The following is a 23,763-nucleotide window of genomic DNA, read 5'->3' as shown; positions in this document are numbered from 1 at the left end:
CTAGTTCAATGCTTCTCGCGGGGATTGACTTATAACAGGTAAAGCTGAAAACATTTCCCTCATTAAACAACCAGAACACCCTCAACTCCCCTTTCCCAGGACAGGAGGCGGAACATTTTCCCATCCAAACTATGTCAAACATGAGTTAATTCAAGGTGGGCAGGTTAGGCAATATCTCCGAGCCAGCCAAGGAGCCGAGCCCCAAGCCCAGGGTTATTTTAAATACCTTACTGCATGGCTCTGGAGTTCTAGAAGTCGTGATTTTCGAGGCATTAATATAAGTTCAAATTCAATTAAATTGAATCACAGGCCTGTAGCACGGGGCGCAAAAGTCGGGGCCGGCAGTCATCCCAGGCAATGTGTCAGCGTCCGTGTCTACAGGGCTCTCTTCTGGATGATCCCAGGAGGAGGGGGAGGTGTGTCCTGTAATGTCCCCTCAGTTCGTCCGAAAACCAGCTGCCCTCACCTCACTCCGCCGCAAACCCAGCAGTCCCCAGGGCCCTTGGCGGTGACAGTCTTGTTTATTCGTGTTGTGCTCCTCCGGTCTTAGTGCACGTTCAGATTCTGCCTCTGCTCTCCGACTAGCTCAGGCCCCACAGTTATAAGGTGGTGCTCCGGTACAGTCGCCATATTGGGGTCAGGCAGCTGCTGCTGTTTGCTGTCTCCGTGCCCCTATTTTGCTCACTCGAACGCCGAGGACCTTCAGCCTCAGCAGCGTCGGGGGCAGCCTCTCCTCTTCTCCAGCTGCCCCCGCTGTGCAGGATCGACTGAAGAGGGGCATCTCTCTTCAGGGCGTCGTGACTGACATTTTTGGGTCAGGCGGCACGCCCTCGACTCAGCCCCTTCCCACCGAGTCCCGGCGCCTCCGGCTCCAGGGCTGAATTTCTTCTGGCTCCCGTGTCTCCACACCGCAGGCCCTCTTAGACGCCAGCTGCCGCCTGCAGTTCGGCGGGTTAAACAGACAGGATGGGCTGTTTACATATTATATAAATGTGTGGGTGATGGGCATTTTGTTATTGCTTAACAAATATTATTTATGACTTAAAACATTTAAATACAGATTTATTTTAATGAGTTAATGCGCTGTAACATTTTGTTGTATGTTCTATGTTAATAATACATATTTTGAACTGTTTAACATTTTTTTTAACCCCTTAACTGCTGGGCCTTTCTCTCAAACCCCTGCCCCATATCCACCCTCTCCTCCCCCAGTGCTAAGACCTTTTTTGGCTGTTTGGGGTAGTTCGCGCTTAGGCTTTCATAACGTTTTGCCCACATAAGCTATACATGCCAAATTAGCGTGCTTTTTTTTCAACATCCTAGTGATTCTAAACGTACCCATAGTTTGTGGGTTCCCCTGGCTGAGACCAGAAAATTAGACAAAATACAGCTAAAATGTTAGGTTTATTTCAGAAAAAAGGTCTGCAGAAGAAAGCATGTGTTTTTTTTTCTCTGAAAATGGCATCAACAAAGGGTTTGCGATGCTAAAATCACCATCTTCCCAGCTTTCAGGAACAGGCAGACTTAAAGCAAAAAAACACATTTTTCAACACAATTTTGGCATTTTACTGGGACATACCCCATTTTTACTATTTTTCACGCTTTTAGCCTCCTTCCAGCTAGTGACAGAAATGGGTGTGAAACAAATGCTGGTTCCAGGACAGCTACACATTCCTGAAAAGTAGATAAAATTCTGAATTCAGTAAGGGGTCATGTGTGTAGATCCTACAAAGTTTTCCTACATATAATAACAGCTGAAATAAAAAAATTATTGAAATTGAGTTTAACAAAAAAGCAATTTTTCTCCACATAACTTTTTCATACGATGCCATATTTTCAAAAGTAATATACCGTTACGTCATCAAGAACCCTAAGTACCCAGAGCCACTAAAGGAGCTGCACCTTGCAATGGGTTTTCATTGTATACCAGGTGTACAGCAATTTATTTGGTGAAATATAAAGAGTGAAAAATAGGTATCAAGGAAACCTTTGTATTTCCAAAATGGGCACAAGATAAGGTGTTGAGAAGCAGTGGTTATTTGCACATCTCTGAATTCTGGGGTACCCATGCTAGCATGTGAAATACAGGGCATTTCTCAAATAGATGTCTTTTTTACACACTGTCTTACATTTGGAAGGAAAAATGTAGAGTAAAACAAGGGATAATAACACTTGTTCTGCTATTCTGTGTTCCCACAAGTCTTCCGATTAAAAAATGGAACCTCACTTGCGTTGCTAGGCCTAATGCCCGTGACAGGAAACGCAACATGGACACATCACATTTTTACACTGAAATCTGATGTGTTTTTTAGAAAGTGGCTAGCTGTGAATTTTGCCCTCTAGCTCTGCCAGCACCTACGGAATCCTACCAAACCTTTGCATGTTTGAAAACTAGACACCTAGGGGAATCCAGGATGGGGTGACTTGTGGGACTCTCACCAGGTTCTGTTACACAGAATCCTTTGCAAACCTCAAAATTTGGCACAAAAAAACACTTTTCCCTCAGATTTCAGTGCTGCAAAGTTCTGGATTCTGAGAGGAGCTGAAAACTTCCTTCCACTCAGCATTCCCCCAAGTCTCCCGATAGAAATGGTACCTCACTTGTGTAGGTAGGCCTAGTGCCTGCGACAGGAAATGCTCCAAAACACATCATGGACACATCACATTTTCCCAAAGAAAACTAACCTGTATTTTGCAAAGTGCCTAGCTGTGGTCTTTGGCCTCTAGCTCAACTGGCACCTAGGGAAACCTAGCAAACTTATACATTTTTGAAAACTAGACATCTAGGGGAATTCAGAATGGGGTGACTTGTGGGGCTCCCACCAGGTTCCGTTACCCAGAATCCTTTGCAAACCTCAAAATTAGGCAGAAAAACACCTTTTCCTCACATTTTGGTGATGGAAAGCTCTGGAATCTGAGAGGAGCCACAAACTTCCTTCCACCCAGCATTCCCCCAAGTCTCCCGATAAACATGGTACCTCACTTGTGTGGGTAGGCCTAGTGCCCACAACAGGAATAGATCACACAACGGTCAATGTTGGTTCTTAATTGAGGGCAACTGTTGACCTTGGGGTGATCCACACCTGACACAGGAACTAGGTAAGGGCAGTGAAGTGGGGTAGCGTTTCTATCACGACAGGTGGAGAAACACTGGGTGGTAGTAATTTTGTGGATCCCAGCATATTCCTGTAGTTTGTATGACAGAAATGCAAGAAATAATTGAGTTTTTATTCAATATTTCACCTTTGCAGGGCATTCTGGGTAAGAAAACTTTAGGGCATCCACACAAGTCACACCTTTGTGGTCTCCCCCGGATGTCTAGTTTCCACAAATGTCTGGGTTTGGTTGGTTTCCCTATAAGGCCGCCAAGCCCAGGACCAAAAACACAGGTGCCTGCCTTACAAAACCAGGTTGTTTTGTGATAGATAATTTTGATGTCTCCACAGTATGATTTGGGTGGTGGAATTTGGGTCTGAACTAAATTGGGGAGCTCCCAAGAGAGCACTCTTTCTGTGCTTGCTGCTGCATGCACCTGCTCTCTGGGTTGGGCTAACACACTTTTGTCCCGCTGCACAGACAGTGCTTGCGAAGGGGCAGCAGGACTGTCCTCATCACCTCCCTCCTAATTAATGGAAGAGGAGTTATTGAATGAGACTCCTGTTGGTGGTTTAGCTCTGTAATTCCTTCAAGATGGAGACTTTAAGTTACTGCCTAAGTGCAGGAGCATTGTGAAGGGAGTTAAGAGACTGCCGGTCACGTGGACTTTCTAATCTTTTACATGAAAGAAGTTGAAAACATTGATCTGATGAATTTGTATGGTATCTATCAAGAAAGAATGTTATCCTAGTAGCCAATAAGTCTATGTGCAGGGTTAGAAAGATTACAGCTATGTGCTGAAATAAAGATTATGCTGTATCAATAGGAGTAAATCAGTTTGAGAACTTGTCTGACTGTTCTTCCTCAAGTCACCTACTACTACCATCATATCACCCCTATGAAACATTTCTTGTGGAAAAGGTTGTTAATGTTATCCAGTATCTTATTTGGTTGCTTCTATGGGCCTCATTTTGAGTGTGGCAGTCTAAAAACTGCCACACGTGCGTTGACTGTCGGACCGCTGCACTCCAGGCAGTCCGACCGCCTAATTACGACGTAGGCAGGCGGACCCACCTAAGGACCGCCATGCCCACCAGGATCACAGAGCCCGTGGGGTGATGGTGGTCGGGCTTGTAACCAGTCATTGCAGCGCTGAACTCCGTGCCGCCTGACTGATTACAACCCCACTTTTGGGGATCCCACCATGAAAAGGCTGGCAGAAAGCTAGTGCTGGGGGCCTCTGCACTGCCCAGGCCAAAGGTATGGGCAGTGCAGCCCCCCCACCCAGCACCCTTGGAATGTGCACTGTTTGCTTTGCAGATAGTGCACATTCTGAGGGTGTTGGTCCACTCCCTCTGTGCCACGGTATATGACTTGGCTCCCTTAATGAAGCAGAGTCCTATACCATAGCACTGTTCGTGCCGGGCTGACTGGCAGGAATGCTCTCTTATAGTGTTTCCGGCAGTCAGCCGTAATAGGGCATTATAGGGTGGGGGGACGCTAGAGTTAGGAGGGTGGCGTTCTCCCTGCGGCATTGGCGGTTGGTCCAACTGCCAATGTTGTAATGAGGCCGTATGTCTTATCGTTTTAGAATGGAAATATGCTTGCCATTCTATTTAATGTGAAAAGTTATCAATGGTGCTTCGACACAGAGGTGAATTCTTCCAATCTGTAGTTTCACTTTTGGGAATTTGTACTGAATTAATGATCAAAACACCCACGTGTCCAAAGAGCTGAAAGGAAAACGTTTTTTGAACAATATTTAAAGTAGATTTTGACATCCAAAAGAACTCCAAAATGATTTGCCTCAGATCTGTAAGTGCTGCATTTTATTGGATAGCTACAACCTGATACAGTTTTTCTTTTCATCTTCCTTTAAAAAAATGCAGTTCTGTAGATTAGAACATAAAAGTATGTTTTTGTCAAAATCTATTTAATTTGGCTGTCCCATTATTAAATAATACTCCAAATTTTTTTCTGGGTACAGTTGTGGAAAATCATGCTTCCAAACAGCAATACTACATAACATTTAATTCACTAAGGATTTCCCTTCTGGAGAACTAAGAATACAAGTGTCCTCCTGTGTACCTTAGACATTTGTTAAGAAGATTTGTTTTGATAAATGCCCACTTGCCTTATTACGGTTGCCTTGAGTACTTATTATAGGGCACACGTCAGTTACAGTGCAGTACTTGAATGTGTAATCGAGTTGCAGGCGCCTCATCCGTACCAATCATAGACTGTATTATCCATTGTCTTATCTTTTCAGCCTACAAGGACCTGCAGTCCAGAGAGGAGACTCGTAAAACTGCCTGGACCAAGCGAGGGTGGGATGAGAATGTGTATTATACAGGTGAGCATGAGCTCAACAGCTCTGTTTTGGAGCACTTGGAATGATTGACACTCTCCTGTAACTGGCACTTTCAATGTTATCAGTGAGGGTTCTTATATGCAGTTTGTGTTCTTACAACATATCAAACACTCCCTTGTTTCCTATGAGTCTTCTAACAGCTACTGCTTCATCATCCTAGCCATCTCCTAAAGCCGAGATCCACATAGTGGGTGGGTATACTAGCACTATATGTTACAAATTCACACAGCAAGTGCTCCTGTATTGTTGCCTACAGTTTCTATATAGCCAGATGCATGTGATTTCATAAAAAATCGATTTCATGGAATACTATTACTGCCATTACAGAGAAACCATTTCACCTAAATTTTTAATGGAAATTATCTGAATGAGTGGTATTTACCATTTCGTAGAAACCAATTAATAGAATGCCTTTTTGCCCTAAATTGGCTGTGGCTTGTTTACATTTTAAGATGTAAATGCCATGGTTACAGGTCCTACTTTTAGAAACGGTTTTGTCTCAGGTATTTAAAACGGTGTGTTATTTCAGGAAACATTCAGATTTATATCTTTTACATTGTACAAGGATTACTTCCAATGCTTAGCATACGTTGACCACATCCATTCCCGACGCCTCACAACCCATAAACACCACCCATCCCTGTCCCCTGAAAAACCCTTACCACGCTTAAACTCCACCCATCCCTGAACCCTAAACTAGACCCTGTACCCTAAAAGCCTTTTACCCCTGCACGCCACCTATCCCTAAAGCCCCTCTCTACCCCAAAACTGTCCATCCCTGAACCCCTAAAACCTCTTTCTATGCCTAAACCCCCACCCATCCCTCATCCTGTAAAACATTCATCATGCTCAAACTCCCCCATCCCTGAACCCTAAAGTTATACTGATCCATGAACCTTAAAAGCCTTTCTACCACTACACTCCATTCATGAACTTTAAAACCTCTCACTACCCCTAAACTATGACCATACCTGAACCCTAAAAACCCCTTTCTGATGGATACAACTACCTGTGGATTCCTCACCTGATGAATACTCCCATGGCGCCAGCATTTGACGGAAATCTTCTTACTAGTCTCTGCACGTCGACGAGGACGTCACTCTAGCCCACGCGACGCCGTCTGACGTCATACAGGCAATAAGAAGTCCTCGCCGACGTGCCGATGACAGTTCCCTTTTTTCCGTGCATTCGAAACGGTTATCTTCGAGGGAGTTACTGTTACCTTCGTGGTTACAGTGTATTGTCTGCTGCGTAGTCTTCTCTGCGGTAACAATGTCTCAGAGGAAGTCGGGTTTCAAGCCCTGTCGAGAGTGTGGGGGCAAGATGTCAGTTACAGATCCTCACTCCGACTGTCTATGGTGTTTGAGCTCCGACCACGACGTCTCGACTTGCGATTCATGTCAACACATGAATCCGAAGGCCCTCAAAGAGCGCGAGGCCAAGTTATTCATGGCAAAGTCAAAGAAGAAGGAGAAACATCATAAGAAGTCTTCTTCGCCAAGGTCTCACCGGCGTCATCGAGACTCCCGGCGCCGTAGAGACTCACGACGTCACTCCAGCAAGGAGTCTCATTCGAGGTCACCTTCGGCTCGGCGTCGGAGGACTTGGGAGGTCAGCCCCACGGTCACGCCGCATCCATCGACGCCGTTGCCCTCTCCGGCGTCACCGACTTCACCTGGTCAGGCGTCAGTGATTGAGGTGGTGCAGCCTCTTGTGTTTTCTCCGGCGTCGCAGACGTCGAGGCCGGCGTCGGGGTCGCCTTCGATCCAGGCACCCCAGTATCCGGCTTTTCCCACTCCTGGAGCCGATAGTACCGCGTTTCTTAATGCGATGTATACCATCTTTCAGCAGATGGCTCCAGGAGCTGCTCCGGCTGGTCCTTCGGGGCCCTTGGCCTTTTCGTTGGGTGATCCTGCGCCTCTTCGGCCGGCACCCTTTATGCCCTTTCTCCCTTTTGGGAATGTGGGCTCGGCGCCGGTGCCGGCGTCGGTGGCCGCTCCGGTGGCTTCGGATGTTTCGGCCCCGGAGGTTGCCCCTCCGTCGAAGTCAGGATTTTGCCCTGTGACTCCGGTTGGTCCATCGGCTCCAAGACCTCGTCCTCCGGCTCCTGCCTCGGCGCCGAAGCTGCCTGTGGCGCCGGACGCGGCGTCAGATGCTTCTGGAGATCGGCGCCGTTCTTCGACGTCGGCGGAGGCCATGTCGACTCCGCGTATCGAGGAGAGACTTCATTCGAGGAGGCGTGCTCTCCGTCTTTTAGAAGAGCAAGAGTACCAGCGAGTCCTAGAGGAGGGAGAGATTGAGGACTCTGGAGACGGACTGCATGGTCTGGATACAGCCAGTGGGCTGGACACTTCCCCTGAGTGGGACCTTTCATCTCCAGGGGAATATACGGAGGAGGCTGCTTCCTTTCATGCTGTGGTGAGGAAGGCAGCGAGCTTTTTGGACCTGCCTTTGCCGGTGGCAGAGGCAAAGCAGAATTTGCTGACAGAGGTATTGCATCCGGCCTCTGCTGCAGCTGAGCCTCTCTTGCCATTTAATGAGGCTTTGCTGGATCCGGTGTTGGAGGTGTGGAAGAAGCCGGTGTCTTCCTCGGCCGTTCATAGGGCTGTGGCCAGGAGGTATCGAGCTGCACCATCTGACCCTGGCTTTCTCTCTAGACACCCTACGCCGGAGAGCTTGGTGGTGCAAGCCTCCTGTTCCTCAAAGTCAGCGCCTGGTTCCTTCCCGACGGTGCCTGGAGACAGAGACTCCAAGAAACTGGATGCGCAGTCCAAGAAAATATTTTCGTCATGCAGTTTGGCGTTGAAGGCCACCAACGCCACGTGCATTCTGGGGAGGTACATCCATGCGCTGATGGATGATATTTCGTCTTCATTCACGGAGCTTCCCCAGGGTCTTTTGGATGTGGTCTCGGACGCCCAGGCTGCCGCGACCCAGATTATCCAGTCTGGGCTGGACACGACCGACTCGGTGGCCAGGGCGATGGGCACGGCTGTGGTGGCAAGAAGACAGGCCTGGCTCCGAAACTCAGGGTTCTCTGCGGATGTGCAGTCGACCCTGCTGGACCTCCCGTTTGATGGGGACAGACTGTTTGGAGCCAAGGCAGATTCGGCCTTGGAACGATTTAAGGAGAGCAGAGCCACAGCCAAATCGTTAGGACTGCAAGCTCCTTCTTCCTCTGCCTCTTCTAGAATTTTCAGGAGGTTTCGGGGATTTGGGCGTGGCTCTTATTCCTCTTCCTTTCGGGGGAGGTTCCAGCAACCCGCCTCTTCCCTCCCCTATAGGTCATTTAGAGGGAGGGGGAGGGGTGGGGTCCGTACCAGAGGAGCCTCTCAACAGCACTCTGCCTCTTCCTCGTCCTCTGGAGGGGTGCAGCAGGGGAAGCAGCCTTAGGCTTCCACCGTTTCCCACTCACTCCTCTCCTGTAGGGGGAAGATTACAGCGTTTTCTCCACAAGTGGAGGTCTATCACAACGGACACTTGGGTTCTCGGCATTGTGGGAAAAGGCTACGCCCTTCCCTTTCGGGAGTTCCCGCCCCTCATCCCGCCCCGCCCATCTTATTGTTCAGAAGAACACCTCCTGTTGCTAGAACAGGAGGTTCAAGTCCTCCTTTCAAAGGGCGCGGTAGAGTTGGTCCCAGAGCAGGAAAAGGGTCGAGGTTGTTACTCAAGATACTTCCTGATTCCCAAAAAGGATGGTCAGTTGAGACCAATCCTGGATCTGAGGATCTTGAATTGGTTCCTCAAACAGGAAAAGTTCAAGATGCTGACCCTAGCACAGGTGCTTTTGGCGTTGAACAAGGAAGATTGGATGGTGTCTGTCGACTTGCAGGATGCTTACTTTCATATCCCGATACTCAAGTCGCACAGGAAGTATCTCCGGTTTGTGGTAGGGTCGCAGCACTATCAGTTTGCGGTCCTCCCGTTTGGTCTTACTTCAGCACCTCGAGTCTTCACAAAGGTGATGTCAGTGGTTGCGGCGGAGCTCAGAAGGAAGGGGATAGCAGTATTCCCTTACTTGGACGACTGGTTGATCAAAGCCAAGTCCCCGGAGCTTGTGTCGCATCATCTGCAGTCAACAACCCAGTTGTTGTTCGACCTGGGCTTTTCGGTGAACGTGCCCAAATCTCACCTGGAGCCCTCTCAGCGCCTCCTGTTCATAGGGGCAGTACTGGATACAACATTGAGTCGAGCCTTTCCTCCGCCTCAGCGGATTCAAGATATTCAGGAATTGGTTCCAATGTTTCGAAATGGAGCGGTAGTTCCAGTCCTCAAGGTCCTTCGTCTGCTCGGTCTGTTCGCCTCCTGCATTCTGTTGGTCACGCATGCTCGCTGGCACATGAGGGCTCTTCAGTGGTGCCTCCGAAGGCAGTGGTCTCAACACAAGGGAGATTTAGAAGGTACTGTCAAGATCTCCAGAGATGCTGCTGTGGAATTGAAGTGGTGGATTGCGGGCAACAATCTTTCACAGGGGAAGCCGTTCGCGCAGTCGCCACCAGTGGCCACGGTAATAACGGATGCCTCCACCCTAGGATGGGGAGCTCATCTGGGGGATCTGGAGATCAAAGGGCTTTGGTCTCCAGAGGAACAGGTGTTTCATATCAATCTGTTGGAGTTACGGGCTGTACGTTTGGCTCTCAAGGCCTTCCTCCCATCCCTTCGTGGTCAGTCGGTACAGGTCCTGACGGACAATACTACCACGATGTGGTACATAAACAAACAGGGAGGAGTAGGGTCGTACCTTCTCTGCAGAGAAGCTCTTCGGCTATGGTCCTGGGCAAAGGACCATCAGATTTGCTTGGTGGCAAATCATCTGGCCGGGGTCTTGAATGTACGTGCGGACAGTCTCAGTCGCCAATTCTCGGCAGACCACGAGTGGCGTCTCCATCCAGATCAAGTCTGTTTAATCTTCCAGATGTGGGGGTTTCCTCGGATAGATCTGTTTGCCACTCGGGAGAACGCGCATTGCCCGTTATTCTGCAGCCTCCAGTATCCGATGCAGGGAGCGTTGGGGGACGCGTTTCAGATAACCTGGTGCGACCAGTTGCTTTACGCGTTTCCCCCCATACCCTTGATTCCTCGAGTGTTGAGGAAAATTCGCCAAGACCGGGCCCAAGTCATCTTAATAGCTCCGGATTGGCCAAGGAGGGTATGGTACTCCGACCTTCTCCAACTCTCACTGTGCCCTCCGCTCCGTCTCCCTCTCAGGGCAGACCTCCTCTCGCAGTCGCAGGGGCAGGTTTTACACCCCAACCTCCAGAGTCTGCACCTACATGCTTGGAGATTGAACGGGGCAACCTGAGTTCCTTCTCTCTCCCGCCTGATGTAGTGGATGTTATCTTAGCGGCCAGGCGACACTCCACTAAATCTATCTACGCTAATAGGTGGTCTAAATTTGTTATGTGGTGTGGAGAGAGACAGATTGATCCCTTACATGCTCATCTGTCACATGTTTTGTCTTTTGCACTGTCTCTAGCGCAGAAAGGTTGTGCAGTAGCTACCATTAAGGGTTATTTGTCGGCCTTGTCAGCCTTCATTTGTCTTCCAGACCAACCATCGTTATTTAAATCCCCTATTGTTCTCAGATTCTTGAAAGGTCTTCTGAATCAATATCCTCCAAAACCATTCGTTATGCCTCAATGGGATTTGTCCTTGGTCCTGACTTTCCTTATGGGGTCCCCTTTTGAGCCTATGCATTCTTGCCCCTTAAGGTATTTGGTTATTAAAACAGTATTCCTGGTAGCTATAACATCTGCAAGGAGAGTGAGTGAGTTGCAGGCCTTATCGGTTAAACCCCCTTATATAACGTTTTATGGGGATAAGGTGGTGTTGAGGACCAAGGCTGCTTTCCTTCCGAAGGTTGTTTCACCCTTCCATTTGGCTCAGACAATCACTTTGTCCACGTTTTATCCTCCGCCTCATCCTTCAAAGGAGGAAGAAAGACTACATCGCCTGGACCCAAAAAGGGCGTTGAGCTTCTATATCGACAGAATGAAGGATATCAGGCTGGAGGATCAGCTGTTTGTCGGATACGTGGGCAAGAGGAGAGGAAAGGCAGTCCACAAGAGAACACTCTCCAGGTGGGTTGTTCTTTGCATTAAAATCTGTTACTCTTTGGCAAAGAAGGATCCGCCTGAGGGCATTAGAGCTCACTCCACCAGAGCTAAGTCGGCCTCTTCGGCCTTGGCCAGGGGTGTTCCTGTGGTTGACATCTGCAAGGCCGCAACTTGGTCGTCCCTTCACACTTTTGTGAAACATTACTGTTTGGACTCTGAGGTCAGAAGGGACGGTCATTTTGCACGGTCAGTGCTGCAGGATTTCTTGGTTTGACCATTTAGGCACCCACCGCCGGGCGTGGTACTGCTTTGGGACTCTATTCATCAGGTGAGGAATCCACAGGTAGTTGTATCCATCAGAAGAACGAGTTACTTACCTTCGGTAACGACTTTTCTGGTGGATACATTAGCTACCTGTGGATTCCTCACGGTCCCACCCGCCTCCCCGTTGCCTTTTTGGTCTCTCCAAGCAATCCTTGAGTGTGCTCCTTTTGGTCTTCAAAGTTGCAATACATTTTGCATGTATGATATTTGTATATATGTGTATATGTATATATAAATCTATATATATATTGGGTATATACATGATTCGTATGTATAAATATATTTATTTGTTTAAAAAAAAAAAAAAAAAAAAAAAGGTTATATTAAATCTACAGCTATTTTATTGCAATGTTGTGTGATTTACAATATTAAGAGATGTTGCTTTGCTCTTTCATTGCATTGGGTTATTATTATTATTCTCATGCACGTAAAAAATGTTGGTACTGTCATCGGCACGTCGGCGAGGACTTCTTATTGCCTGTATGACGTCAGACGGCGTCGCGTGGGCTAGAGTGACGTCCTCGTCGACGTGCAGAGACTAGTAAGAAGATTTCCGTCAAATGCTGGCGCCATGGGAGTATTCATCAGGTGAGGAATCCACAGGTAGCTAATGTATCCACCAGAAAAGTCGTTACCGAAGGTAAGTAACTCGTTCTTCTGAGCTTAAACCTCACCCATCTCGGATCCTATAAATCCTCACCACCACTAAACTCCACCCATCTCTGAACCCATACATTCTACCCATCCCTGAACCCTGAAACCCCTTTCTGCCTCTAAATTCCCCCCATCCCTGAATCCTAAAAACCCCCTCACCACCCTAAACTCCATCCAATCGTGAACCCTAAATCCTCTTTCCATGCCTGAACTCCATCCATTCCTGACCACTAAAAAACACTCAGGACCCCTAAACATTTCCCATCAGTGAACACAAAAACCTATCACTAGTCCTAAATTCCACACAAGTATAATGTAGCTTTGGGTTTTTCCATAAAAATTATCTTTACTTTAAAATGTTTTCTGTAGTTTTCCATTCATTTGTACTTCCTTAAAATGTTGCCATGATTTTGTTTCCTTCAATGTGGCTTCTGAGTTTTAATTTTTCCATTAATTCACATACATCACTCCTGCACCATTATGTAAGCCACTCCCTATGGCGCTGCATTTTTGCATATTTCTATACAACTTCCCTACAGTAATGGTTGTTTTTATTCCGCAGTTCCTCTGGTTCGGAATATGGAGTCTCGAATTATGATACCACTGAAAATCTCGCCTCTTCAATGACGGCCTTGGATACTTTTGGTTCCGAAAAGATCAAGTAGTATCTTGGTTATCACCCACTAATGATTCTACTAGGAATAGCTCATTGATTGTAAATTGCATATCAGTAGCAATCTGCCCACCTCTGTGAATCTTGCTGGGCTATTGAACATGGACCCATAAACTACAGCTACTCATGTGAGCAGCAGGAGTTGGCCGACCTTGCACATGTGCTGTGCTGCTCTTTAATTCAGGACAATTCCACTGATGTACAGTTTCATTGATCGTTCACCAAACAAGCCTGTAGCCAAGGCCTGAACGGAACGTTGCTGCTTGAAATGTGCATGAACCCTGCACATCTTTTGTTTACACTGTAATTAAAAGTTTTCATTGATTAATACTTTATGAAAATTGGGATAGAGGAAAATGTGTGTATCTATCATGTGAACCTGGTTGTGTGTTTAGTTGTTGGGGTCTTTTCGTTCTATTCTTTTACATGATTAAGATTTTCTCTTCTTTGGGACAGTTGAGGTAAAGAATGGTAGTTATTTTTCCTTGACCATATGGATGTCAGTTAATTCTGTAGAGCTGATAAAACTGTTTTTATTCAGTTTGAAAGGAATATATAGTAGATAACGAGTAATATTGGGTGCAGTAGAACGTACACAGTGCACAGGAAAGCCATTACCATGACATAACATTATTCAGGAGACAAGCATCTGAGAACAGATTAATGATACAACAAAATTAAAACAAGTAGCTACAGTTCCATTCCAGGGCTGACCACAGAGCCTCTACGAATTGGAGTTGGTTTCCTCTGTATTCAGTCTTAGCTCATCAGGGCACACAAAGCGTCCACACAAGGCCACCTCATGCATCCAAGCCACTCTAACGCTTCTCACCTTTCCAGAGTTCCTTGTTACCTGTTTTGCATAATTTATTCAGTACTCTAAGCCTGAAAGGGTGTTGTGTGCTTGTGTGTGTGTAAATATGTGTCCCTTCACTGCCTTGGTCAATGTGCGTCACACCAAGCAATAGGGCTACTGGGTTATAGTATAATTTGTTTCAAGAAAATATATATACATATATATTCTTGAAACAAATTATATTATACCCCAGGGAGTCTCACCTTTGGTGTGACCCACTCTGACCAAGGGACTGGAGGAAAAAAACATTCCTTTCCCTAATCCTATAGCTTTCCATAGTGTGCAAAAATGGTGGTGTGCTGCCTCAACACTAAAACATCTGTGGTCCTCATTATCAGTGAATGGGTAAATGGGAAGGATTTTCCCCATCCCGAAGTTACTGGCATTGAGGGTACCAGTAACTAAAAGGGGGGGGGGGGGGGAGGGGGGTCCAGCCCATTACAAATTGGACCCAGAGGGTCTGGTAAAAAAAATGAGGAATTACGTTGAAAATCTAGTAGTTTCTGCTAAAAGTTCTTTAGTTCCTCATTTTTTCTGTACTTCCACCCTTAGATTCTCCAGCCCAAATGTCTGGAAGAAAGAGGAAATGTACAGTGTTTCCACAAAGCCCATAATTCTAATGGGCATAGATCTACTGTAGCTGGCCCCAGGTAATTAGGGCCTAAACATCCTTATGTCTTGGAGATAAAGGTCGATAGTATGGAATAATTGGGAACATGAATGGAAATGCATTGTATAGTGCGTAGTGTAGAAAGAGTTGAAATGTCTAGATATAAAGAACTTACTTTGTTGATGGTGAGCTAGCACCAACTAAAACATACATTTGTCTATGAACTGACCTAATCATGTAGATTGACATGTTTCACTGCTTGATGACAAGTCATGCAGATTCATCAAGCCAAAATAAATTTTGACTCAGCCTGTACACACTGCACCTTTATGAGTTTGTCGGTGTTCCAGGAGTTATGAAATACCCCTGAAATAGGAGAGACCGAAAATAAAGCAGTATTATAACAGAGAACATATATGAAATTGTGTAGTAAATCAAATATATATATATATATACACACACACACTTACCTTTAACTACTCACCCACAATGCTTGAGTCAGTAGTTGTTGGTAAATTGGTCAGCACCTATAATAAACACTTGATTTTCATCATGGAAACATTGATTTTTATTATTTTTGTTGATTCTGGAATGGAACATTTAAAGTAAGCAGTTCCAAAATTCTGAGCTGAAAATATATAACTTTGCAAAAATGCCACCAAACTGTTTTTTTCTCTGTCCTCGATTAAATAATTTTTCCAAACGTTTTAAAGCAATTTAGTATTCCTAGTTTCAGCATATGTATAGTTGTAATTTGCCACTATTCGTAATAGTGGTCCATTCTACAAATAAAAAATATATATAAATTCAGACTGGTGTGTTACATTTCAGGTGAAGCCTTCTACAAAACCAAACCAAAAGAAGCAAGCACTATTTTAGATGTTATAGCAGGTGAAATACCATTTGTGGAAGAGAATCAACACTTACCTGTAGACCCTTTTATGGATAAAAGCTTAGAAGGTACTCCTTGTTGGTGGTAGTACACTGATTATGCAGCATAGCAGCCTTGTTAATAGTAACAACCATTTAAATGTGCCCCACCCCACAGGGGTCCCAGAACACTTCCATGGTAGTATAGTTAGGACCTAATTTCTGTAGCAAAAGTGTGCTTTGACTTGCCCATATCTTTGACACCGGTTGACAAATCTTTACGAAATTTATCTTGGTACTTTCCTCAGGGCGATACTCGTTGGAGGGGGCCATGCAGCCCCCCTCGAGGAGTCATTGATGGCCCTGGCCCAGGTCCCGCTACGTCCCAGGGTGTCCACCCCCTGGTAATAGCTGTTTGCTTTTGCTTGGTGGGAGCTAATGGCTCCCACCAGGCAAAAGCAAACAAAGTCCGATGTCAAGCAGCTTCCTCTGGCATAAATCATTTAAAAATTGGTCCCACAAGCAGGGAGCTGCTATTTGAAGCAGCTCCCAGCTTGTGGAGCAATGTCGGCCCCCCGCAGGATGCGAGGAGCCGATTAGGACCATGGGAGCCTTGAGGCTCTCCTTGCGCACGCACACGCACACACACACACACACACACTCCCCCTCGCCCTCTCTCTCTCCCCTCGCTCGCTCTCTCTCCCCCTCGCTCGCTCTCTCTCTCTCCCCCTCACTCTCTCTCGCCCTCTCTCTCCCTCTCTCTCTCTCTCTCCCTCTCTCCCCCTCTCTCCTCCTCTCTCTCTCTCCCTCTCTCCCCCTCGCTCTCTCTCTGTCTCCCCCTCTCTCTCTCCCTCTAGAAAGATTGGTATTGTAATGGTCTCTCCATACAATGACTTCAAAGAGTCAGATTGGCAAGGTGTTTGGTAAGAATGTTATAGTTACGTTTTGATAGACCGCAAATCATGGTCACTTCTGGCCTAATGGTAAAGCTCTTAGACTGTCACTCAGTAGGCTGAAGGTTCAAATCATTGTATCTCATGGCAGTGTCTATTTATTTTCCAGTGTTTTGACTGCTAAACGTTCCTAGTGATGTAACATTAAAGTCTTTTTCCACTCATAATCTTTGGATTCAATGTCATAAGTCTGGTCATCACATGCTAAGGTGTCACTTTTGGCCTAGTGGTTAAGGTCTCAGACCCATACACTGAAGGTAAGTGTATGTGTGTTTGTGGTCATTTCCGTGGGTGTCCAGGCCAAAATCGGCCATGGGAGGGGAGCTCGTGGCACCCCCTCTTCCCAAATACATTTTTTTAAAGGCTGGGCCCTGGGGGGTGAGGTCCCCAGGCCGACATTGTCTGGGGAAGAGATGGGGCATGCAGACCTGCAGCCAACTCCCGCTGAACATGGCCAAAGGCTGTGCGCAGCTTGAGGTTCCATGGTTGGGGGGATTGGCCTTAGGCCAGGCCTTGCGGCTGACTGCCACCACATACGGCCGAAAGCTGTGCGCGGCGGTGGTTGGATTAACGTATAGTAATGAAAATCACTTTGCGTTAAAAACAAAAAAAACATAGAAAAAAACAAAGGTTACAGGGACGTCATAGTTAGGAAATAGAATTTAAAAAAACCTTAGAAATTCACTTTAAAAAAAAAACAAAGGTTACAGGGACAGTATAGTTAGGCTAACATTTTATCCGTACAAAACAATAGAAATTCAGCTGTTATAGTTAGTTATCTCAAGTAACATTAAGTCGTACCCTAAGGTAACTATAACTTGTGCCCTCGCTATGCACTGCTGATTATCCCACAAATTAAGTCACTCATGACATCTTTGATAACATCATTGATTATACCACTTAATATTTGAAGTAAACTTATTGACAAAAAAAACTGCTTAGGGGGCACAAATTATAGTTACTTGAGATTAACCCTAACGGGTGAATTTCTATGGTTTTGTATGGTTAAAATGTTAGCCTAGCTATAATGTCCCTGTAACCTTTGGTTTTTTGAATGAATGACCGTCACTGGGTTTATATATATATATATATATATATATATATATATATATATATATATATAAACCCAGTGACCGTCACTGGGTTTATATATATATATATATATATATATATATATATATATATATATATAAACCCAGTGACGGTCACCAATAGGTAGTTATAGTTGGGACCTAGTTTCAATAGAAAAATATTTTTTTTACTTGCCTATATCTTTGGCGCTGGTTGATGAATCTTCACAAAATTTTCCAGCTAAATTTGACACTCACGTCAGCTCCTCTCTGGAAGATTTCGGGGTCATCTGTCAAGTGGGGGGCAAGAAAGGTGGGTTCCCAAAACATGTTTTCCCCCATGTTAATTCCTACAGGGTTTTTGAGCAGGTCTACAGCCCTAACAGGTGGGCGGAATAACACCAAATTTGGCAGAAAGGTAGCTCTTGGGCCAGAAAGCACCTTTTTGTTATTTGGTGTAAATCTGTTAAGTAGTTTTTGAGATATTAAGGAAAATTTAAATTTGTATATATAGGGATGCGAAGGCTCTGTGAACCCTCCTGGTTGCGTGCTGAGATCTGATTGGCTGCCAACATTTCAACAAGGCCCTGGGGACAGCCACACCCACGGCTGGCTCCTGTTGTGTCTTGGGCTGACCAGCCCTGGGACATAGCTGTTTGCTCTGACTTGACAGTAGCTTTGACAGCCCCCACCAAATAAGAGCAAACGCAACTCCGCTCCCAGCATGCAAGAGCTGTCAAACAGCTCTCACTTGCTCGGAGTGGAGTTTTTGTCTGTTCCTCTGTCAGCTGAAAAGCGTCAGGAAAACAGAGGAAAGGCTGGCTCTCACAGACGGGGAGCTACATGATTAGCAGTTCTCTGTCTGTGACAGCAGTGCCGGCTCCTGCAGGAGGCAGGAAGGTGGCTGGGACAGTGGGGGGCATTCAGGCTCCCCCGCAGTCCCCAATGGTGGTGACTGGGGGGTCACCCAGGTGACATGGTCGGGCCCCAGGGGATGGGATCCCTGGGGTCGAGATCAGCCCTCCCACATAAAGATGTATTTTGAGGTTGCGGCTTGGGGGGGATGGGTTCCCCAGGGCCGAAATTGCCTGGGGGAGAGGGGCCCTGTTGCTCTCCTCCCCTAATAACATAAAATATGTACAGGGCTGGCATTAGCGCTGGTGGTGCTGCCATGGATTTCCTCACTACCACTCTTGTAACACTATGGGTGGGAGTTCTCTTTAATAATAAGAATTTATTCCTACTCAAATTAACCCGTTTTGCAACATTAGGTTAATGAAAGACTGGGGAATAAATCATAACGCACAAATCCATACCCTGAAGTTTTCATGCAGCTCTTTGATAACAGTTAATTGCTCACTGTTCTATATTAGGATTTTAACTTCTAAACTGCAAGCAAGAAGGGGGTCTTTCTGAAAAAAGCAGTAACCAACTGACCTACTCATATTATATGTACTTTGTGATCTACATGTGATCTGCATGGTAGACGTTCTTTGCAGCAGGCATATTAACCCTTTCTGCTAGTGATAATTATGATGAGTCAGGACTTCCACTAGCCAAAACTCCAATCTCTCTTCAGGAAGAACATTAATCGCAGAGTTATCTTGAAATTTCTAATGTTGCCTGAAAACTGCTGGAGGCAAGAAACGTGACAGCAGGTGTGTTTAAAACCATAAAAAACTTGCAAACAGGACATCCCCACCCTTAGTCAGCACCCGGCGCAGTTGCACAGGTAACACCGCCCTAGAGCCGGCCATGAATATGCATTAAGGCCGGGCCTGGGGTCCTCACCCTTACACACCCAGAGACACCCTCTCACACCTATTCTCACACATAGAGAGACAGGCCCAGTGGCCAAATTTTACCGCATTGGTTTCGGAGGTTATGGGGGGTTGGCTGCAGGGCCTGGCCGCAGGCCAGCCTCCGCTGTGCTCCAGTGCAGGGTTGGGTGGTTATAGGGGGTTGGCTGCCAACCCCCGCAGCGCACAGCCAAAGAACGTTTGCGGTGGTGGTTTGGTTAAAGTATAGTACTTAAAATTACTTTACGTAAAAAAAAAAAATCTAAATTCACTGAAAAAAAAACAAAGGTTACAGGGACATTATAGTTAGGAAATACAATTTAAAAAAACATAGAAATCACTTTAAAAAAACAAAGGTTACAGGGACATTATAATTGGGTTCTGAGTTTACTTGCACAAAATCATTGAAATTCAGCACTAGTTATTTCAAGAAACTATAACTTGCGTCCTAAGGTAATTATAACTCGCGCCCTCGCCATGCACTGCTAATTACCCCTGATATTACAGCACTCATGGCAACTTCTATAATGTAATTCAAAATATAAATTAAACATTTTCAGTCAAATTATTGAAGAAAAAACTGCTTGGTGGGGGCACAAGTTATAGTTACGTGAAATAACTCTGAACTGCTGAATTTCTATGGTTTTGTGCGAGTAAATTCAGAGCCTTACTATAACGTCCCAGTAACCTTTGTTTATTTAAGTGAATATATATATATGTGTGTGTGTGTGTGTATATATATGATCAAGACCCAGGAGGGTTGAAACGCGTTGGTGTGGGTTGTATTGCTATCAACATACAATAAAAGGTGGATTTCTGAAGATCCCATGTGTGCCGCATGTGACCTAAAGTCGTTTGTTGGAGTATCTATTGCAGGGAAACAGCCCTTCCCTGACGCGAGCACCGGTTGCTGAAAGCCAGCCATTGTGTTTGTTTTTTCTTTTTGTGCTGAAAGGATCTCAGAACACCTCTAGGGGTTTTTAAACCATGATTTTCTCCAGCTAATATTTTTTCCTCCTTCTTTTGAGGTTTTAAGTGTCTGCCCAAAGTAATTTTGTCTATGCTGCTGTTTGACAAGAAAATGCCTTCTCCTATGCCTGAATTCTTCATCCATAAGGGCACTTAAAGCGTGCGATATAGGGAAAAGAGTAGGCATAGAGAGATAAACCAGGTCATCCAACCTGTTTGAAGTTGTAGATATTGGTGTCCAAGTCTTCTGCTGTTCCGCATATCAAAACTTTGAGACCTTCACAGGTGAGTAGCTGTGCTTTATAAATAGTAATTGATTGATTAATTTGAAGACCCACTCGACATCAACACCACAATCTAGTAGCCATTGACCGATGAGCATCTTCTTGATGAGTGTTTTGACCGTATAGAGGCACTCTACTTTACTGCATGTGTGATTGAGGAATTCAATATGATCCACAAATGGGTTTGATCGGGAAAGGCTCAAGTAGAATTTACACTTCTACCGAATCTCCTTAGAGGGATCCAATTATGTCAGTCACAGTTCTATTTGTGCAGGCCTCGCTGAAGCCTCACCTCTACCATCAACACTGTATGTCATCTTTCTGCCAAAAATGTTGCCTGTACTGAAAAAGCCACCACATGAACCCTAGGGATCATAATCTAGGTATTTCTCCAATGTTTCCAATACTTCCACTGAAGCTGCCTTAGCACCTCTGTGTTCTTCAGGCTTGCCAATGTCACCATATGGGATATATTCTGCAGCATACCGGCTCTTTTTTTAGACACAGACTACATCTTTCACTCCGACATCCCCACACAGTCTTGCCAGTGGATGATATTTCCATTTTCCAGGAGGTTATTGGCCTTTCCTTTCCTTTGATGCCTCTCCTACCCCCAGCCAGTGATCGGAAGAGAAATGCTTTTGAATTTCTCTTCCAATCTGCGCTGGAAGCTGAGCTTCCAGCGTGGTGGGGGCGGCCTCTGATGAGGACAGTGTGCGATTGCACGCTGACGTCTTCAGACGTCACTGGGGGATTGGTGGGAGCGGGAGGGGGGCGCTAACGCTTTCCTGAGGGCCCATACATGGATGAGGCGGTTACGTCCCTGGCGCCTGAGCGCCACGGCAGCGGACGTAACCATCTCGTCCAGGGCACCGAGGGGTTAAAAACTCTTTACACGAATGTATGTGTATGTGTGTGTCTATATATGTGTGTGTGTATATATATATATATATATATATATATCCTAGTGGCAGATGCCATTTCCATAGGAAAAGCATTTTTTGGTTTGCGTATAACCATTTGACAAATTTTCCCGAAATTTTCCAAAACAAAGTTTCATTCACCTCAGCGCCTTCCTGGAAAGTTTGGGAGTAGTTTGTCAAGCAGGGGTCGAGAAGACAGGGGCAGGGTCCAAAATACGATTTTCCTGTAGGAAATGTAGGCAGAGCTGCAATCCAAACAGCTTAGCAAGTTTACACTTAATTTGGCCCAAGAAGTGTGGTTTTGTATTTTTCAAGTCGTGGAGGATTAGGGAAGCCAACCAGTCTCAAGATGAGATCTGATTGGCAGCCACCACATCAACAATGATATGGCAGCAGCCATCGGGACTCAGTTCCTTGTCCTGAAGAAAACCCATAAAAAAAAGATATACAGGGGCAAGTAGGGAGACCGTGCCACCCTAGGCCTGGTTTTGAGGGGTACCTTCCCCCTTTTAATTTTACAGCAAATTTGCAACAGATCAGGAAATCTGTAGTAGTTTTCTTTTTTTTTTTTTAAAGCCACAGGCTTGAAATAAATAGCACACACAGTTTATAGAGGAGAGGAGTGTACACCTCTCCGGCCACAGGTACCCCACCCCCCAGGGCAATTCTGAAATAAAGGGGAGGGGCTGGACAGTGAGGCCCTGCATCCAACCCAATGCCGGGCATGGCCTTTGGCTGTGCCTGGTGTGGGTTTAAATGCTCACCAGAAGGTTGGATTTAGGGCGTGGATACTGGCAGAGGCCCTGTCGGCAACCCCACTGTACACTGCTAGAGGCTGTACATGTTGTGGGGTTGCCTGAATGCAAGATGTTGGTTACAGGGCCTGGAGTCGGCGAGGTTGAGGTTGACATTACGTATGGTAATAAAATTCAATGAAACAAAAAATAAGGTAAAAGTGAACTTCTAGTTAGGTATGTTAATAATATCTTACTTTGCCTAAAAATCTTACAAATTCACTGAAAAAAGCCAAAGGTTAAAGGGACATTACATTTATGGGAAAATGTCTGTTAAAACATGCTGTTTTAAACAAACAAAATCACTGAATTCACCAGGTACAGTTATCACAAACAAACTGTAATCGTGCCCTAAAGTAACTATAACTTACGCCCTTGCCATCTTAGATTGTTTTCATCTGCCATTGGGCTCAGACGTTTGATAATGCTGCTCTAAGGTTGACGTTTTAATACATTATGGGCTTTCCTTCTCTGTTCTTTCAGGTACTGCACCCTCACCCTTTAAACCATGCAATGAAAGCAACACATTGCACCAATGATAGCTTCTACTCATGCCAATGGGACTCTGATTCAACAGTCAACTGTTGTGGCACTTCAACCCATTGGAGCATTGAGCCACTGTTTTCTTGAGTCCTCACTGATGCTCCTTCGTGAATGTACTTAAGCATAGACACAGAGTAGACTCTCTTCCTCTTCTGTCCTAGTTGTACCCAAAATTTCTGTGGATAGGCAGGAGGTATGTAATCTCGGTTTCTCCCTGGAGCACATACAGAACACTTGCAAAGACACCTTCCACTGCAAGAAAACACTGAGGTACCAGAGGGAACAAAGATGGACCTATCACATAATGCAGAGGCTGACCTTGAGAGGGACACCTGATATCTTCATAGCTGAACACACAGCAGGCACAGAAGGATAAGAACATGAAGAAGCTGGGCCCTTTCACATTTCAGCAGCTCAAGGAGAAGGAAGTCTTGAGGCCATCTTCTCAGAGCTCTCCCTTAGATGTGGAAGCAGAGTTCCTTGAACCACAGGTACAATCAGAGCTGAAAATGAAGTTGAGGTCATGTGCCTCAACGGTGCTTCCAAGTCAGCCTCAAGCCCTGAAATGTCCGTCAAAAAAGACAGAACATCACTCCAGCAGAGTCTGCCATTGAGTCCAAAGTCGAGCCAAAAATGACTATGGCACCTCCATCTGGGATGCTTCAGACCCATGAGACATGTCCTATACCCAGAAAGACACCAACCAAGAAGGCCGAGCCATACAGACATTCAATGGTACCTTAGCCTGAAGCTCTGACTGGTCACACTGTGCTGAAAACCTCATCACCTTGGCCCAGAAGTGCTACAAAGATGCACACTGATACGAAGTGAACACCCAAACTGCAGCTGCAACTGACCCAACACCGGTGCCAAAGCATAGCTCTCTGTCAAGGTCAGCCATCTGAGAGGAGTACATCT

General features: G+C 45.8%; 1 protein-coding gene across 1 annotated transcript in view; it reads left to right on the top strand.

Moving 5' to 3' along the window:
* NIPSNAP1 (nipsnap homolog 1) overlaps positions 1-15,450 on the top strand; it is a 146,733-nt gene extending 131,283 nt beyond the window's left edge. Inside the window, exons 9-10 of the mRNA XM_069214586.1 lie at positions 5,366-5,449; positions 13,064-15,450. Of these exons, the coding sequence (XP_069070687.1) occupies positions 5,366-5,449; positions 13,064-13,128 (149 nt within the window). The 3' untranslated portion in view covers positions 13,129-15,450. The remainder of the gene's footprint in view (positions 1-5,365; positions 5,450-13,063) is intronic.
* The last annotated feature ends 8,313 nt before the right edge of the window (positions 15,451-23,763 follow it).

The sequence above is a fragment of the Pleurodeles waltl genome, chromosome 11 (assembly GCF_031143425.1).
Source record: "Pleurodeles waltl isolate 20211129_DDA chromosome 11, aPleWal1.hap1.20221129, whole genome shotgun sequence".
NCBI lineage: Eukaryota > Metazoa > Chordata > Amphibia > Caudata > Salamandridae > Pleurodeles > Pleurodeles waltl.
This window is presented reverse-complemented; position numbering and strand designations above follow the sequence as displayed.